The 18,517-nt window shown below is 58.0% G+C and overlaps 3 protein-coding genes across 6 annotated transcripts; 2 read left to right on the forward strand and 1 right to left on the reverse strand.

Annotated features, from left to right (window-relative positions):
* The first annotated feature begins 110 nt into the window (after positions 1 to 110).
* LOC120759085 (bromodomain-containing protein 8-like) lies at positions 111 to 9,270 on the forward strand. 4 transcript variants are annotated; one of them, XM_040077990.2, is made up of 8 exons: positions 111 to 872; positions 1,077 to 1,128; positions 3,957 to 4,229; positions 4,619 to 4,822; positions 6,062 to 6,207; positions 6,901 to 6,987; positions 7,302 to 7,370; positions 8,317 to 9,069. In XM_040077990.2, exons 2-8 carry the CDS (start codon positions 1,117 to 1,119, stop codon positions 8,537 to 8,539), a joined length of 1,014 nt encoding a protein of 337 aa, XP_039933924.1. In that variant the 5' UTR covers positions 111 to 872; positions 1,077 to 1,116; the 3' UTR covers positions 8,540 to 9,069. The 4 variants fall into 4 exon arrangements, with proteins under 4 accessions (XP_039933924.1, XP_039933925.1, XP_039933923.1 ...); XM_040077991.2 differs by lacking the exon at positions 1,077 to 1,128; XM_040077989.2 differs by lacking the exons at positions 111 to 872; positions 1,077 to 1,128 and adding an exon at positions 9,159 to 9,270 and having other exon boundaries at positions 3,323 to 4,229; positions 8,317 to 8,547.
* On the forward strand, positions 9,200 to 10,528 carry NHP2 (NHP2 ribonucleoprotein). The gene is made up of 4 exons (XM_040077992.2): positions 9,200 to 9,382; positions 9,473 to 9,542; positions 9,615 to 9,720; positions 10,270 to 10,528. Exons 1-4 carry the CDS (start codon positions 9,238 to 9,240, stop codon positions 10,393 to 10,395), a joined length of 447 nt encoding a protein of 148 aa, XP_039933926.1. The 5' UTR covers positions 9,200 to 9,237; the 3' UTR covers positions 10,396 to 10,528.
* Positions 10,529 to 10,744: 216 nt separating this feature from the next.
* On the reverse strand, positions 10,745 to 15,817 carry N4BP3 (NEDD4 binding protein 3). Its single transcript, XM_040077986.1, has 5 exons — positions 15,728 to 15,817; positions 13,700 to 14,143; positions 12,964 to 13,518; positions 12,512 to 12,769; positions 10,745 to 12,165 (listed from the first exon to the last, which is right to left on the reverse strand). The coding sequence occupies exons 2-5, from the start codon at positions 14,111 to 14,113 to the stop codon at positions 11,593 to 11,595; spliced, it is 1,800 nt and encodes a 599-aa protein (XP_039933920.1). The 5' UTR covers positions 14,114 to 14,143; positions 15,728 to 15,817; the 3' UTR covers positions 10,745 to 11,592.
* Between the last annotated feature and the right edge of the window lie 2,700 nt (positions 15,818 to 18,517).

An 18,517-nucleotide genomic window follows, 5' to 3' on the forward strand; every position in this document is an offset into this window, starting at 1 on the left:
GGGAGGAACGCTGTGGTACAAGCCTGGATCCCCACCTGGAATATCTGCGACTGTAGTTCTCTTCCAGTTATCCCTGTAGCACACATGCATGGCAGAGCTCTGGCATTAGGACAATCCATAAATCATGGGAATGCTGCACAGTGCTTGGATGGAGAGGAAGATTCCCTGCTTGAGTGTGTGAGGATACAGCACCGCTGTGGTGACACTGGAAATCAAACCTTGAGGAGTTAAATACTGCAGCCTTGCTGGAGCTTTCCTTTAGGAGAAAATGCATTGAAAAGGACTTGACATTGTTTCCCCAGAGATCTGTGGAGGCTGCACTAGTCAGAGTGAAAATCTGTGATCCCAGCACCCGTAGGCAGGATTGCCAGTACCCGGGTTCACATCTGAGCTTGTGCACTGTTTCTACTGGGAATTACAGTCCTTTTCCTCAGCAACATGAAGGTTTAAGTTCTCCGCAAGAATTTCCAAGTCACTTTTTCTGCTCATATGACCTGAGATGAAACTTGCATGTTTTCTGCCCACACAATCTTTCATGGGAAAAAAAAAAAAAAAACAACAAACTGACACCATCCTTCATTGTTGCAGCAGCTGGGAGTGCTCTGCACTCTGCAGCATGTCCAGGGTGCAGCTTTCTGGTAGGCAAGTTTCAGGAAACTGAGTCACTGGGATTAAGACTAGAGGCATTGTTGCCTTATCCAGTAAGAGCTCTCAATTTTCACAAGTTCAGTGTTGAAGTTGGCCGTGCCTGCTGTGTCAAGTCCCATGTATTGCTGAGGTGAATTTTCACCAGGAGTCACCTTACTGATGTGGAAATGCTGAAACTCCCTTGGATTGGTGATTGGTTAATTGTCCTTCGCTGCTAAACCCAGGTGCAAATTTCTGGTTTGAATTTTTATTGTTCTCAGTTCATAGCACAAAAAGTTGCTGGGGTCTTTGTCTTTCATGCATTTTATGGAGTGATTTCAGTTAGGGACAAACATTTTACTTTGCCTGTTGTGACAGGACAAGATAATGGTTCTAAACTAAAAGAGCGCCTATTTAGACTGGATGATTTTTTTTTTTTTACAATGAAGGTGGTGAGGCCCTGCCACAGGTTATCCAGAGAAGCTGTGGATGCCCGTCCCTGTAAGTGTTGAAGGCCAAGTTGGATGAAGCTCTGAGCGATTTGGGATAGTGGAAGGTGTCCCTGCCCATGGGCAGCCTTTAAAGGTCCCTCCCAACCCAACCTGTTCCATGATTTTGAATTCGAAAGAACCTCCATGCATCCTTTACTTCATTCAGCTGCTCAGAGCAGTGCCAGCTTCAAATATTTACCTTTTGCTCAGTCAGAATTTCCTGTGGTGCAGCTTGTCATCCCTGTCTCCTTTCACTGCTGGGCACTGAGAAGAGTCTGGCTCCATCTCTCTGTAACACCTGTGCCCTGGCACTGTCTCTGCTGGAAAACTGAAGGTGCAGCACAGGAGAAAACCTTTATCAGACCCGCTGGTAACTTGCTTTCATCCTGGCAAGCATTGCTGTTCCTTCCTACCCTTGGCTTCTTTTCTTAACCAGGTATTTTTCTCTCAGCCTTTTCTCTTGTCCCATGACATTTTAATAGTCTTTAATGATGTTTAAGAGCTTTAAATATGATTTTCTCCATGGAGCCTCATTCCCTCTTTCCCAATTCATCATCTTCTGCTCTGACTACTTCCTAATTCTCTTCTTCCTAATACTTTGTTCTAATCTGTCTGGTACAGAGCTGATGTTTTACTGTGCTGCATTTCCCAGCACCCACCCTTTTACAGACAGATAAAACTGTCACCCTTTTCTGGTTTTCTTCTTAAATGACAAGTTGCACAGTATAGGCTCGGTCACACTATATTTAAGCTTCTTTAAGGCTCACAAATGAATCCCTATGGGTTCTAAGGTTTATTCACTCCCTCAAATTGTTCTAAAATCTCCCCTGTTGACATTTTAATTAGAAATTGTCTCTCAGACCCATCCCAAGAGAAGGTCTCCTGTGAGCTTCTCGGTGGCAACTGCTGATAATGATGATTAATTTGGTTTTTCCAACTGGCCCTATTTTCCACTGAGATGTTTGGCACTGATTGTGTGTCATCCCCACTGATCATCTGGCAGCTCTCTGCTTCTGATGGGTTTTTTTTGTTGAAGATTTTTGGTTTTATTTGCTTTTATGTCTTTAACAAATTGTTCTCTTTTTTTTTTTTTTTTTCCCTACTTTATGTGGATTCTACATTTCATTTATTATTCAGGCTTTTATCGTTTTTCTTGTTTTGACATGCAAGTTCTTTTTAAAGGCTTTTTGATTTCTAACAGCTTTTTCCCAGAACAGCAAGGGTTGTGCAGTGTCTGATCTCTGCAAAGTGAACTAAAACTTTCCAGTTTGAGAGAGGTTCCTTGCTAGTGACTTTATGTAGCCAACGTAATTAAGAACTGTCAGGCAATTCTTAATTAAAAGTTCAAGTTTGTGTCATTTTGTCCGGAATTGGTGTAGAGCTGAGCTGTCTGTGATTATTTCACTCACCATGTCTTGCACTAACGCTGCTGCTCTGCTGGCTGGCATCTTGAGTCTTCCAAGGTTTGGTAAAACTGAACATAAGGCTGGAGATCTCTTTAATCTTACGCCCAAGTTCCCAGGACTTCCTGATTTCCAACGTTTATCCCTCTGGAGTACAGAAGGATGATCACAAGTGATCAGATTACCCCGGGCTGAGGCCTTTCTGTGCCTGTGCGTGTGGCAGCTCTGCTGAGGCTGCAGGAGAGAGCTCCAGGCACAGGGTTTCTCTTCAGATGGAATCTCAGTTTGCCCAACTCCCTCACCTGCAAGCTGAGAGCAGGTAATGTTATCTCTTACCTCATCAAATTTCATCTGCTGCCATGAAGTCAACCTTGAAAGAGGTTTCGGAAGGACAGGCTTTCAGATCCCAACTCTGCTTGCAAGTTCACAAAATAAACAAAGCTGTTTTCTCATCCAAGTCCCAGTGGATTCTGATTTCTCCCAGTTATGCACCATAAGCTGAGTTTGGAGCTGTGCTAGCAGTCCTGAGAATGGAAAAGCCAATCAGTGAGAAATGTGCTTGTTCAAAACTGAAAAAAAATAGGTTGTACATAATTAACTGAAGACTCTAAAGGCAGTGTTAATTAATGCATAGAATTCTCCATAGGTGCAGCATCCAGGCAGCTCCATTCAGTGGCAAGATGCAGATTGTATGCCATCCTTTCCTGTTGTACTGTGACTCTGCAATCAATTCCTCAGGCTTAGAGAACTCAGAGTGCACTCATGCAGTAGAAGACATTTAGGCATGGATTAATGAACAGAAATGAACTGAATGGTTTCTTCCAGCTTAACAGAATGCTAACTTTTATTTTCTGCAGTGTATAGAACTGTGCCTGTCAGTGTGTGACTGTGTGGTTATAATTCTTCTGGCTCAGGTACATGAGATATCACCATCCAGATAAATCACACCTGTCACTTTGAAAACTGTCTGTAAGGTTTGTAGTAAGTTATCTCCAGTACAAGTTCTCAGGGGGCAGCAAGTGGAATTTCAGTGAGTTGTCCTTGGAGTCACCAGTTGTTCCCAACCCTCAGCAGCTGAGGAGCCCCAGCAGGACTCGGTCTGAGCTTGCTGGACGCCTTCAGCCCCTTAAATATGGAGCATCCGCAAAGCCACGCACTCCCAGACAGCTCAGCATGCCCTGAGCAGCGACCCATTGACCAGGGCAGGGAGAGGGCACAGCAAAAGCACCAGAAAACCTGAAATCCAGTTGCTTTGAAGCAGCAGTTTGTCTTGCAGAGCTGCAGTTCTGCCATGTGCTGTGTGGTGAGCTCAGGTGTAGGCTGCTCATCTCAGTCCTTCCAATGCTGTGGCCCTCCAAGTGTGTCAAGCAATGAGCTGGGCTTGGCAGTTCTGGATCAGAGTACAAAGAAATTGCTGTCTTTTCATTGTTTGCAGATGGGCCATGCCTGGAAGTCTGAGCTGGAATCTCCCATCAAGTCAGAGAACAGTGATTTCCAGTCTCTTCTTGACTGGGATTCAAGCTTGGATCTGGATGTGAGGAGCTGGAGAAATACTGAAGAGGTGGCCATGGGGAAGCTGGAGGGGAGCAGCCAAGAGGCAGACCATGAGATGGAGCTGAGTGAGCCTCTCTGGAAGGATGATAGTGAAGATTACCACGAGGCAGAGAAGCCATGTGAAAGCAACGGTCTTTTCCAGTTTGTCTTGGAGGTAGGGCTCTTTGGATTACAGGAAGGTGGGCAGCATAGGTCAGGCCCTCCTGAAACATTGGGTTTTTCACCATCCATACAAACAGGAACAGTCTGGGGGCACAGCAGAAGCTCTGGGTTCACTTTCTCCCCAGCCCAAGTCCAGCTTTTCCTCCCATTTGGAGCTCCCACTGCACCCAGGCAGCTGCTCTGCCAAAACACAGCTCACCCTTAAGCACAGAAATGTCAGGGAACTGACACTGTAATAACAACACAGGGCTTCATCAGATTTTGCAAGGATTCCTAAAAATGGAAAGGCGTTCGTGAGTGATTGCAAAAATAGCATCTCTGCTGTTTATTTCTTCTCCTTTTTGCCTTCACAATTTGAAGTAATAAATCACTGTCTTGCAGGTAACCCAGATGTTGGAATCTTTCTGCATTAGCAGCACAGAGTCATCGCAGACTCCGTGGGATTATTGTGGCTCGGGGAAGGAGAGTGATGGGGAAGAGGTGAGGTGCCAGGAAAAGACCACAGGAACAGCAGGCTCGGGAGCAGAGGAAAGCCAACTACACGTCCTGGCAAAAAATGAGGAAGAACAGTTCCTGGGAAGAGAGGTAGGAGAGTGGTGGTCCTAAAAGGGCCTCTGGCCCTGGATGAGAGATGAGACAGTGAAGGAAACCAGCTCTAGAAGAGATGGGGGAGCCCCAGGTCCTGAGAGAGGAAACAAAACACACGGGAGGGGCAACACAAGAAATGCATGAGGGGTGTTTTTTATGTATGTCTGTGTATCTTTATAAACAGGAAGCTTGTTACAGATGAAACCCTCAGATGTGAGTTGGAGGAATTGCTCCTTGGCAGTGTAAAGGTGACTCATGAGAGCTGGCAGGCTGCTCTCAGGTTTAAGGCAAGGTTGGAATACTTGCCTGGTTCTAATTGCTGTGTTTTGCAGCACAGCTTGGCTGGTTTCAGGCCCACGTGGCTGTGCCAGCAATAACCATCTGCCCCTGGGGACCGTCATGTCTTGGAAGCAGGCACTGTCTAGCCTGGGTTTGCATCAGTCCTGTGTTTGGGGGCTGTGGGCTCCCACCAGCCTGCTGGGTGTTCCTGGGGGAGTAACAGCAGTGGAGGAACAGGGGCCATTTTTCCACACTTGTTTTCTTGCAAACTCGGGACACTGGAGACAAATAACCTCCAGGATTTGTTCAGCCAGGAGAGTGAATTCCCAGCAGTTATTCTGCTCTCAACTGCTGTTACTCCCAGCAGCTCCCTCACCGTTTTCCCAGTGGTCACAAACACAGCACAATGTCCAGTGTCTTCCTGAGAAGTCTGCTCATCGTGCTTCAGATCTGTTGAGGATTCTGAGGTGCTCCTGCATGAAATCCCACAGAGCATTTTACTGGCAAACCACTACAACAACAGCACCGCTCTCCTTCCTGGCTGAGTCTGTGCCGTGTCATTTTAACGTGGGAGTTTGTGAGGAAAGAACCTTGTTGAACTCCAGGGGTTCCTGTTATCTGTAACTGGAGCTTTAACAAGCCTGAGGCAGTCTTTCCTCAGCTCCTGATTGCCCTCTCTACATCCATGACTCTTCCCAGAGAGCAAACAGACACAACACTGGGCACCACTCAGCTCCAGAGGGTTTGTGTCAGCCAGGGGTGGATGTCATCCAAGAGATCAGACACAGCTCTTGCTGGGAAGGTCTGAGTGAGGTCAAACAGCATCCTCTGAGTAACAGAGCAAGCAAGCTCCCAGCTGAGCCTGGATGCAAGAAAGGGATATGCAGTAGGCTGGCTTCTAGATAAAGGATTCAGGTAATGTGCTGCCATTTTAGATGTATCCTCTGTGCTCTGCAGGACAAGACTCAAGAGGCAGCTGAAGAAGCACCTGTAGATGAGCTGCATCCACCAGAGATGAGTGCTGAGGCCCTGGATCAAGATGACAGTGACAGCACCTCTGCAGCCCCAGTGCTGGACTCCACAGGCTCTCCCAACATGCACCTGTAAGTAGCTGGTTCTGCACTCTTGCAAATGCAGCAGAACGGAGTCATTTCCCTTGTCACACATGAGAACAAGTGCATGGCACAGGTCACATCCAGGAAGGTGAGATAGCCAAGCAGAGCAGGAGGGAAGGAGGTAACTTGTGCTGTCTCTGGATTTGCTGGTATTATAGGGCATTGATCCTAAGATGAAGTGAGAAGAGTAGAGATTAAATAAGAGATTAAATGGAAAAGATGTTTTCTCAAGTGAAACAGGCCCGGTGTGAGCTGGACATGAGGCTGTGTCAGGCAATGCACAGCCCAGCATCACCAACCCCCTCTGAGCAGCTGCAGGTGTGTCAGTCACATGCAGGCTCTGCCTCACGTGTGATCACTTGGACTGCTTTTCAAAGAAAAAAACTTGGGCTTTTGGGAAGAGAAACTTCATAAAAACCACCTCAGTGAAGTTCTGAACTGCAGAGTAGCTTGAGCGGTTTTTTTGCGTTCTGCTCTTTATCTCAGCTTTGCTTTTACCTCTTGTCCTGCATCTTCCTGTATTCTGGATGTTCAGTTGTACATTCTGATGCAGAACACTCCCACCATCACACTCAGAGGCTTTTTGTAGCTTCATCCACCTGGATGTGGTGGGTGCCAGCAGAATTGTCACCTCCTACTTTGTCTCAAGTGTGATGATCTGGCAGTATCTTCACTCCACAGGCTGCAGAAAAGCTGGAATAACCCCCTGCAGCACCTGATCCTCAAAAAAAGGCTCCTGTCCATCTGGAGGATGATAGCCAGCCACAGGTACGTGGGAGCAGAGGGCTGCATCAACATATCCTGAACACGCTGCCCTGAGTGCCAGCTCCTGTGTCACCAGTCCCAGCTCCTGTGTCACCTCCCAGGGGCTGGCCTGTCTCTCCAGGACTTTGCTTTGGGAACAGCTGCCTGCTGCAGAGCTGGAGAGAACACTGCATATTGATTTCCTCTGCTTAATGTGGCAAAGCCCAAATGCTGCTTCCTACACAGCTGGCACAACACTGGCTGTGGCCCTCAGGGGCCTGCTCCATGTTCTTGGTGCAGGGGCAGGCAGAGAACATTCTTTGTCCTTGTTCCTGTAGGTTCAGCAGCCCGTTCCTGAAGCCAGTGTCAGAGAAACAAGCCCCTGGATACAAGGATGTGGTAAAGAGGTGAGGTCGTGGAGGAAGTGCTCACTGGTTGATTTCCCTCTGGTTGTTTTCTGTCTTCTCTGGTTTCCAAAGAGCCAGTGGAATGGTTTCCTTCCTCCTTTTCCAGAGTTTGGCTGTCACCAGCATCTCCCACTGATTCCTTCCAGTAAAACTCCCTTCTGGGTAATTAGAACCTGCAAGCTTGCACTGACTGGAGCTGGTGGGGATTGTTCCTGCCCTGTGCAGGCGTTGCATGGCTGGCTTATCCCAGGCACAGTCCCTGGGCAGGGGATGCAGGCCCTGCAGCCCAGCAGTCCCTTCTCCTCACGCCTGGAATGTGCCTCGGGGGGTGGGTGCCCCCTCCTCACCCGCTGCCAGCGCCCCAGATGTTTCACTCTCGGCACAGAAGTGGGTCATAAGAATATTTCCCAGAGAGATTAATGGCATTTTTTCAGAGCTGAATCATGTTCTATTCTGGTCACAGTTGTCCTCTCTGCAGCCATTCATTTTCCCATTCTGTCAAAATAAGGGAAGTAATATTTATTCCCTATCATGTTCCCCTTACCAGCACTGCTATTTTTGCTGGTGGCACCATTCGATCTTTAGGGGGTTTAATAGATACCTATTTTAGTAACTTTTCTTTCTCTACTAAGACCTGGACTGACTTCCTGAAGACTAATTACTGCTTGCCTTCTCTGGAGCTCAGCATCCCATTTTTTTCCAGAGGTGACTGCTAATGACCTGCCAAGTTGATTGGATAGCAAGTGTCGCATTGGCTGAATTCACTTTTGTCTGGCTCAGAAGAAAAGCCTTTCTCACTCCCCCCTGTGTGTCTTGAGCAATAAAACTGATTGAAAATAGCTGTGCTTTCAGAGCCACCCTGAAATGAGAACAAGCACATTCATGCAGATCCCAAAGGATTCCTGGCCCTGGGCTGTGATTTCATTCTTCTCTCTGTCTTTTACAGACCCATGGATTTATCCAGCATAAAGAGGAGGCTGTCAAAGGGACACATCCAGTCCGTGATGCAGTTCCAGTGCGACCTGATGCTCATGTTCCAGAACGCCGTGATGTACAACAGCTCCGACCACCGCGTCTTCCACGTCGCTGTGGAGATGCAGCGCGAGGTCCTGGAGCAGCTGCAGGTCCTGGCTGAAGCCCTCCTGTTGTCCAGGGACAGGCTGGAGTGAGGCAGAAGGTAACCAGCCCTGCCTGAGGCCTCTCAGTTGGAGCAGCGTTGTCTCTGGGGGTCAGGGCATCTCCTGGGCTCAGGGGATGTGCTGCCGTGGCTTTGAGCAGACCTCATTATCCCCGGTGTTGGCTGCTGGGTTGATTCAAAGCAGTTTTTTGGGAGGGTACCAGGTTGGAAGCCTCCATTCTTCTTGGGAAAAGCAGTGACTTAGCCCTGTAGGGAGAAGAGTTCTCTGGGATGAAAAGCAAGGGAGAAAACCCTGCGTGTGGCCAGGTGGATGAAGCGGGCCCAGCCCGTGAGGGTGGCTGGCTGCACACCGGGCACGGCCGCGTTCCCGTGTTGCGGTTGTTGCGCTGTTATGTTGGGTCGGGTGGGTCCAGCGTTACCGGCACTGACCGCACCCAATAAAGGCCCGTGTTGAAGCTTGTCCCGGCCTGCCTGACACTGGGACTGGGGCTGGAAGGGGTCCAGAAGTGGGACCGGGACTGGAACTCGGACCGGGAGCGGCTCCAGAAGTGGAACCGGGAGCGGGACCGGGAACGGCGGGCCGGAGCGCGTGGCCTGGGTGGTACAACCGCCGCTTGCCATTGGCTGTCTCGGCTGTCTGTCAATGCCAGAGCGGTTGCCGATTGGCTGATTCGCCTCGTGTCCCGTTCTCGGCGGGCGCCCCGGTAGCGGAAGCGGCCTGGAGCGGCCATGGCGCGGGAGAAGCCGGAGGCGGCCGAGGCGGAGGCGACACCGGAGCTCTCGTACCGGGAGCAGCTCGAATTCCTGAACCCCATCGCGCAGCCCCTCGCCTCCCGCAAGCTCACGCGAAAGCTCCTCAAGTGCATCAGGAAAGGTCTGGCGGGGGTGGGGAGGGGACGTGGCGCGGCGCGGTCCCACACGCTGCGGTTCTCGCTCGGCCCCTCACGCCGTGGTTCTCTTGCAGCGACCAAGCAGAAGCAGATCCGCCGCGGCGTGAAGGAGGTGCAGAAGTTCATCAACAAGGGCGAGAAGGGGTAAGCGCTGCCCTGGCCCCGCGGCCCTGCGCGGCCCCGCGGGCCCGGCCGCTGACACGGCTGTCCCCGCAGGATCGCGGTGCTGGCCGGAGACACGCTGCCCATCGATGTCTACTGCCACATCCCCATCATGTGCGAGGACAGGAGCCTCCCGTATGCCTACGTCCCGTCCAAAACGGTGAGTGCTCGGGAGGAACCAGCCCTGGGGACGCTGAGGAGCCCAGGCTGTGACCGGAGCCTTTCCAGGGAACTGCAGATCCGGTGCCCGAGTAAAGAACTCGGTGCTTGTCCCTGAGCAAGGCACAGAAGGGACAGGGGGGAGGTGTGGGAGTGGCACTCTGTGGAATCACAGAACTGTTTGCCACGATCGAGTTCCTGCAGCAGCTCCGGGACAGAGCCAGCACATCTTTTCCAGGCTCCTGTGAGGTGGGGCCAGCTCTTTTGTAGACAGGGACGTGGGGGCAGTCAGTGTCTTTGGAGCTTCAGCCTCGGTGCAGGTGCACTCTGGGGAAGTACTGTGGCACATGAGCTAGGTGCCAGTGCCTTCTGCCAGCCCAGCTCGTAGGAGACAAGCTGGGAGAAAGGTTCATGAAACCAGCACGAGTCCAGAGGGCTTGGGAGTGATGGGCTGGACGGACAGAGCTCCCCTGCATTAAACCAGGGCCTGCAGTGAGCTCTCACCTCGGAAAGGGACCTGGCACCCCATGGACCCCTTCTGTTCCCTCAGGACCTGGGACTTGCAGCCGGCTCCAAGCGCCCGACCTGTGTCATCTTGATCAAGCCGCACGAGGAGTACCAGGAGGCGTACGACGAGTGCCTGGAGGAGGTGTCGGCGCTGCCCCTGCCGCTGTGAGGAGCCGGGGCCGGGCTGTGCCCTGCCGGCTCCCTGTGCCTCTGCCCGGGGGCTGCTGTGGCTGGGGACTCTGCCGAGAGGACTGATGGGGGGATGCTGGGGGGTGAATAAAGGCGTCTGTGGGTTTGTACAACGTGGTCCTGGTGCTCGGGGCGAGGGCTGGGGGGATCCGCGGCTGGGTGAAATAAGCCACAGCGGAGTGAGGCTGCCCCGGGAGCCCGCCCTGACTCACGGTGAGTCCCCACCCGCTGGTACTGCCCGGCCCAGGCCCTGGGCAGGCCCCCACACCATTCCTCTCACCCCCGACCCCGAGGGAAGCAGAGCAGAGGCCAGGAGAGAGAAATGCGGGTTTATTGCAGGAACGGGATGTAGAGCCGGGCCCGATCTTCACGTGGTTCTGCTGCTACACACAGAGAGCATGGCTTTTTCCTTCCAGCTCCCCCTCACCTCCCCTGGGAGGGGGCACCCCAGCCTCTTCCCCAGCTCAGGCACATGCCCCAGTCCTCCCTCTCCCACCCCAGTTCCTCCCAGTGTGGCAGAGCACCAGTTCCCATCCCTGCTTGCACAAGGCACTCCCCCATCTCAGCCCGAAGAAAGCTGCACCAACCACCTCCATTGCAGAGCAGCTCCACCCTAGGGACACGAGAAGCCCCAGCAGAGGTGTGGGGGCAGCTGCCCCCTCCCAGCAGCACCAGAACTCCTCGGGGTTTCCTCCTCTGCCTCCCCAGTGGCACCACCAGCTCCAGGGCCCTACTGACAAGGCAGCCACTGCAAACAGGAGCTGCAAGCCCCCCAGCAAGGCAGTGGGGTGAGGGACAGGGCTTAAGCTTCTCCTCACACGACATTAAGTTACTGGGTTGTAGGATTAGGGGCAGCAGAGCAGGAGGGACAGGGAATGTCTCACAGGGTGCTTGGTTTCTGCCTGCACGGCAGAAGGAATCACAGGGCAAACACTCCTGGAGTCAGAGCACGGGGCACATGCAAGACCCCCACCCTGGCACAGATGACCCCCCGCCCTCCAGAGACCCCCACCAGAAGGGCCTGAAGTGCTGCAAGAAGGAAAAGCTCCCCTGTGGCAATCGGTCCTTCAGCCCAGGGCAGCGCCGAGCGGGGCCAGTCCTTGTGCACGCCCTGAGATCGTTCTGTTGCAGCAGCAAGAGACCTTCCCCCTGCTCAGTGCCACTGGCATCCCGCCCCTCAGATCTTGGAGGACTCCACCCGCTCGATCCAGGGCGAATCGATCCTGACATCCCTGGGCTCCGCCCGCAGCTGCCGCAGCTCCCGCTCCAGCGCCTGGCTCCGGTGGTACATCTCCATGTAGCTGGCCTGGAGCTCCCGCTGGTACCGCAGCACCTTCTCCTTCTCCTCCTGCCACGTTTTCCTCTCCAGCTCAAAGTTCACAGCCTGCAGCTGGCCCTGACGCCGCTCCCGCAGCAGCTCTGCCCACAGCCACTCCACCTGCCGCTCCAGGGGCTCGGCCGAGTCGCTCTGGAGGCCCCGGCACTTGGAGTCATCAGTTTCGCAGCCAGGGAAGTCCTGGCACGACGGCATGGGGTCATCGCCCAGAGGCAGCGAGGTGCTGGGCTCCGGGGGGCTCTGGAAGGAGTCTGCCAGCTGTGCCAGTTGGGAGTCCCTGGCCTGGACCTCCGCCTTGGCCTCCCGCAGCTGCGTCTTCAGGCTGAAGATCTCCCCCAGCTTCTGAGCCATCTCCTCCTGGGTGTCCCGGAGCTGCTGCTTCAGCAGGGAGATCTCTGCTGCCTTCTGGCACACCTGCAGGGAGGGCACGGGCGAGCAGTGAGGAGGGGCTGGGGGAGCAGGAGCCCAGAGGTGGCCAGCACCACAAGCCGTCCTCCTGGGACACCAATGAGCACCATGCGGGGCTCATCCCTCCCGTCCTGCAACCCCGAGTGACACCAGAGCAGGGAACTGCTGCCCCCACAGCCAGGAGGGTGGCGACAGGGAGGGAGGGAGGGAAGGGAGGAAGGACGGAAGGAGACTCATCTCCCACTTGGTCTCCTCCAGTTCGGGGCTGCAGGAAGGAGCGAAGGAGGGAGGGAGGGAAGGAGGGAGGGAAGGAGGGAGGGAAGGAGGGAGGGAAGGAGGGAGGGAGACTCACCTCCCACTTGGTCTCCTCCAGTTTGGGGCTGCCATGCTCGCCCTGGGACTGCCGGAGCTTGGCCTCCTCGCACTGGCACTGCTGCAGGCTCAGCTCCTCCTGCAGCCGCTTCTTCTCCTGCTGCGCCTTGTAGAGCTGCAGCTGCAGCGCCCGCTGCCCGCGCTGCGCCTGCTGCATCACCTGCTGCAGCCGAGCCATGTACATCTGCTTCAGGTCCTCCAGCTCGTCCAGCCACAGCCGCTGCTTGTCCTCAAACGCCTGCCAGCACAGGTGGACTCTGATGAGAGGCTGTAGCCCCACGAAGGACCCCAAGAGGTCCCGTGATATTTGATCCTCTCGCGCTTGGGCATTCCAAGCCCATCACCCACCACGGCGGCTCCTTCCTCCGCTGCTCCTTCCACCCCCACGTCCCTGCCCGGGGCACCCAGCACTGCCCCAGCCCCACGGCTCACCTGTGTGAAGGGGTCTTCAGTCTCGCTGAGGCTCCTCTTGAGCTGCCGCAGCTCCCCCCCGGTCTCCTGCAGCCGGTCCTCCAGCTGCTTCACCGCGTCCTCCAGCGAGTAGGAGAATTCGTACGGCGGCGGGGGCTCGCCGGGGCTCTGCAGCCTGCTCAGGGTGGCCATGCTTTTGCAGGACAGGGGCATCTTCTCGGGGGCCAGGGTATCCCTGGGGCTCCGGGAAACCCTGTCCAAGGAGCCCCCAATGTGGTTGATGTGGCCCATGGAGGCGCTGAACTGGCTCTGGGCGGGCTTGAGGCGGGAGCCGTAGGACGGGAAGCTCTGGATGGAGTTGTGGCTGGAGTCAGAGGCCTCATCCAGGCTGATGGCGTGGAGCAGGTGGGTGCGGAGCGGGCCGTGCTGCGGAGCCGCTGTGCTGCTCTGCGACAGCAGCGTGTGCAGGCTCCCATTGCTCTTGGACAACTTCTGCCCCTTGGACGAGGACAGGCCCTGCATGGAGACCAGCCCCTTCCCAGCCACTGCCTTGAAGGCCGAGGGCCTGATGCGGCACTGTAAAACAAGAGCAAGGTCAAACACGAGCCTCTACAGCCAGAGAGAACCCCCAGGCTCCCGGCTTCACGCCCCTGAACATCCCCAAATCCCCACACCCCATCCAGCGGGGTGCAGATCATCCTGCTCCGTCCCCATCCTCTTGCAGACCGGGCCATATTTCAGGACTCCACAGTCTCACCTTGTCGAAGCGGCCCCGCTCCGGCAGGGAGCTCTTGGAGAAGTCGGCCCCACGGTGATGCTCGCGGGAGCAGCGCTCGGGGGAGCGGTTCTCGCGGTCGCTCTCGTAGTCCCGCTTGTAGCAGGCTCCCGATGCCTGGTGCTTCCGCTCCGCCCGCGCCTCCTTCTTGGCCCCGTGCAGGTACCCAAAGAGCTCCCGCTGGCTCGGCCCCTTCCGCAGCAACCCGTCGGGCTGCCGGAGCCCCCGCGAGCCGCCCAGCGGGGCCCGCAGCTCCAGGGGGGACAGGTCCTGCTTCTCCACCAGGCTGCCCACGCTGCCCATGCTGCCAACGATGCCGACGGGCTCCGAGGAGAGGTAGGTGCCGAGGACACGCGTGTCGGGCTCACAGGTCACAGGACCCTGTGCTGCTGCCATGGAGGATTAGAGAAAAGCCCAGAAGCAGCACTGCCGGGGAAGAGACAGAGTCAGCGATGCCGGACAGCCGGGACACACCCCCGGCACCCCCCTTTCCCAGCCAGCCCCAATGGGCCCACATGGGCTCCCGGCGCCGGGATGGATCTGGCATCTTCCCGTGCAGCTTCCCGGGGGACAGGGCACAGCAGGCACGGGGCGGGGGCCCCCCTCCGCTGCCCCCACCACGGTGCAGCGCCTCCTCCCACACCCAGCCCCACCTCCCGCCCGCGGCCGGGGCCGGGGCCGCCACCAGAACAGGCACCTGCCGCCCAGCCAGGCGGGCGAGTTCGGGAGCCGGCAGCACCTGCCCGGGCCTGGCGCCAGCCCCGGCCCGGCGGCACCCAACCTCCCCGCCGAGACCTCCGGCTCCGGACACCCTCTGGAGACCTCCCCCAAAACGCCCCTGGGGATGCCCATCAGCTCGGGCTCGCCGGGGCGCCACCGGACGGGCACCTCTGCGGCACGGCGGGGACGCTCCCGCACAGCACGGGCGAGCTCCTCCGCACGGCCCCATCCGTGCACGGGCATTCCCTCCCCAACAGCCCAGCTGCTGCCTGCGTGCCGGGGACGCCGTGGCCGGACATGGCGTGAGGGCGGTGGGAAGGGGCAGGATGCTGACGGGACAATGCAGCTTCCTGCGCAGGTGGCCGGGGGAGGAAGGATGAGAGGGTGCCTTTGGGCTCGGCTCTGGCTGCCCAGCGCTAGGGAGGGGACGATGGCCTCGCACCAGTGCAGGGGACACAGAGAGTGTGGCAGGGGCGAGGCAGAGCCCCCAGCACCGCTCCCAGCCTCGCCGAGGGCTCCGGGGCCGGGTTACACCCAGGAAGCTGCCCTGGTTCTCAGCACCACGAGCCGGGTAAACAAACACCCCGCTTTTAATTGCTGCCACGCACAAACCTGTCTGACAGCTCCCGGCCTGCGCTGTCACCTCCCTCTCCGAGCCCAACACCTGCTCCGGGCACCGGCGCCCCGCGGAGAGCACCAGGGACGGACCCTCTGCAAGGATCCGGGCTGCCCGCGGTGCCACCCGGCGCGCACGGGGACGGGGGCCGGGGATGTTCCCGAGGTGGTGGAGGCGGGGGGGGCCGTGGATGCACATCCAGCCCCCGGCATCGGGGAGCAGCTCGGCCGAGCCCCGCAGCGGCTCCTCCCGGCACAGGCGGCCGGGGAAGTAGGTCAGGTTGTGGGAGGTTTGGGAAACGCCGGGGGAGCCCGGAGGTGTCCTGCCCGCGGCAGGGAGGGGATCACCCTCCAGGCGGCAAAACACCGGTCCGGCCAGCCTGGCTCCTTCGCGATCTGCTCCCAATCCCGGCCCTGCCCGGGCAGGATACGGCCACAAACCCTTTTCCCTTTCCCATTCCCATTCCACCCGGGAAGGAACGGCAGGGCTGGAGGGAGGGAGACGGGCGCGGGTCTCTCCGCGCAGCCCCCTCCGCGCCTCTCCCGCAGCCCCGCCGGAATTTCCGGCACGGAGAAGGCGGAGGGGGCAGCGGGTGCCCGGGGCCGAGGCCGGGACAAAGCCCCGCCGGCCGCAGCGCTGTGGGAGGGGGATGGGGCGGCCGGGCCCGCACTCACCATGCCGGCGGCGCTGCGGTCCCGCACGGCTCCGCTCCGCGCTCCTTCCCTCGCCGCGTTTGAACGCGCCCCTCGGCCGCGGCCGCGCGGGGCGGCGGGCGGAGCCGGCACCGGCAAATCGCGGCGCGGGGGCGGCGGGACGGGAGGGGCGGGAAGCAGCAGCAGCAGCAGCAGCAGGAGGAGGAGGAGGAGGAGGAGGAAGGAGGGGGCGGCCCGGCCGTGCCCACCAGCGGGGCGGGGCAGGGCGCGCTGGCTGCGTGCGGCGCCGATACCTGCGGGAACCACCCCCCCCATTGGCGGGGAGACTCCCGCAAATCGCCCTGGCTACAGCTCCGGGACCGGCGGCACCGGCGCCACTGGGCTCCCGGTAACCCCCTGACCGGCGGGCTGGGGTTCCCGGGTATCGCCCACCCAAGGGCGGAGAGAAATGTTTCGCTTCGTAGCTGCGGCGTGCGGAGGGGTCTCGACGCCGTGGGACACTCTCTGTGCTGTCCTCTAGCAGGGCAGCCCCGTGTCCCCCTCTCAGAGCAGCCGCGGGTGGGCAGGGGGCTCTCGAAGCCCCGCGGGACGCGGTGTTACCCCCGTGGGGCTCTGGCTTGGCGCCAGTGAGTCTGGACACGCTTCATCCCTCTGAATCAGCGCTGCCACATCCTGGCCTGGAGCCGGTTTTGGCAGCCGCTGGGAGCGAGGATCCCGGCTCGGGGTGGGCCTGGTCAGCGGCTCCTCTGGGAGCGGGACACCGGCAGCAGCCCCGCTCCGTCTGTCCGCGGGCAGCGCCCGCACCGTCGCCGGTATCCGGTGCGCTCGCACCCCGCTCGCTGCCAGCTCCCCCCGCCGCACACCCGAGTCCTCAAGCTGTGCTGCCAGTGCTCTCCCACACACACACGGTGTCCCCGGTCCCTCTCGCCGGGCTCACACGCTGGCGGTGTCCTCGGTGCGCTGCCAAGGCACGCTCCGCTCCCTCGGGCCTCAGCCCCCGCTCCTCGCAGCTCCTGTGCCCAGCTGCGGGACCAGCACGCCTGGCCTCTGAACGAGGCAGCCCTTCCGGACCGTGCCGCTTCCCATCCTGCTGGCCTCGGGAATGTGTCTGCGATGCCTCGGCCCCTCTGCCTGGAGCTCAGCCGGGAAAGGGAAAGGGCTCCTCCGGCAGCCCGCGGGGCTCGGATGGGGCAGCTTGCGGTGATGCCGGGTGAGTGCAAGGGGTGCTGGGCACGGCCGCACCTCTCCTCCACGTCTGCCCCGTTTCCTTCTCCTCCACGGGCTGCACACGCCGACCGTGTCTGCCTGGGATAGCAGCTTGCACAGGGCCCCGGAGCTTGGCCCTGCCCGGGTCACTCCGGCAGCCAGGGATGGCACCTTCTCCAGGCAGAGATGCTTCGGCCCTCTCCCACTTTTTCCCCAGTCCCCTCTCTCTCTGCTCACCTCACCCCCAGTGCTCCCCTCTAAGATACTACAGCAATTTCAGGCGACCACCAGCAAAGAGCTCCGGAACCACCCACTTTGTAACAACCTGGCAACAAAAGCCATCGATGGCTGCCCCTGCATCAGCCCCGTGCGGCCTCGCCGGCAGTAACTGGGACCCCAGGAGGGGGCTCAGAGGGGCAGGGCTGGGCCTCCAGGGGCCCTCTGAGCATTCCCATGTTCTCCTCAGGCTTGCTGAGAGCACGAGAACGCTGGGAGGCTTCGGGACAGCAGGACAGCAGGCACGGTGTTACCCGTCTGTGGAAAGGCGACGGGGAAAATCTTCATCCCCTCCCGCTGGGCCATTGCCGGTACCGAAGCGCGTGGGGGGAGCAGAGCCCAGCGACCCCCGAGTCACATTCAGCGCTATAAAAGGAAGCCAGGTCTCCAGCAGGGCGCCTCTTCCACAAAAGCAACCGGAGGATGAGGGGGCTGCGAGCAGAGCTGAGAAATAGCTGCCAGGCAGCGGGAGAGGAGCCTGGAGCGCTGAGCGAAGCGCGAGGTGCACATATGCTCTCTGTTCCTGCACAGCTACGTCTTTATGAAACCTGCCCCAAACTGTGTCATCTATTCTGAACGGCGCAGAGAAACGCTTTGATCTGCCTCCACCAGCCCTGGCTGCGGTTCAGGCACCGGGAAGGGGCTGCCATACAGATGGCTGATCCCAAACCCGTGCCACGGAGAGGCAGGAGTGGGGCTGCTGGGCCAGTATCTCCCTCTGGCTGCCCCACAGCAAGGGCAGGACTGCTCCTGGGAGCACCTGTGGAGAAGTGCACCAGCTGCCCAAGTTCGCCAGCACCTTCATGCCAGATGCCAGCGCTGCTTTGGAGCCACCAGGCAGGACAGGCCATCAGGAGCTCTTGGACAGCACATCCCCGCATTGCCCCAAGGCTGGGCCTGCTGCTTCCAGGATGCAGAGCGGATCCTCACCATCCTGCACCAACACCTCAATCCCTGCTGCAGAGGCAGCCCCCCACAGCCTGCCCAAGGGCCCCAGACTCCTCTCCCAGCTCCAGAGCAGCACAGAGAGCAGAAGGCAGCAGATCCCTCCAGACACTCCATCCCTCAGCCCCTACAGGGGACACGACCCCTGCACTTGGCTCTGATGCTTTTTTCTCTCCCTCCCTCCTTCCCTCCCTCCCTCTTCTCTGGAGCTACTCCATCTTCCCAGGATGGCAACAGCTTCTCTCTGGGGATGCAAAGCAACTGCTCCAGGAAGTGCCAGGCAGGAGACGGGGACAGAAGGGGCCAGGAAACGCGGAGGGCCTGATGCCAGTGCTATGGAGGGGCTGAACAGAGGGGTACTGGCTGTTCAACTAGATCTACCCA

Source organism: Hirundo rustica, chromosome 14 (genome assembly GCF_015227805.2).
Source record: "Hirundo rustica isolate bHirRus1 chromosome 14, bHirRus1.pri.v3, whole genome shotgun sequence".
NCBI classification, from domain to species: domain Eukaryota; kingdom Metazoa; phylum Chordata; class Aves; order Passeriformes; family Hirundinidae; genus Hirundo; species Hirundo rustica.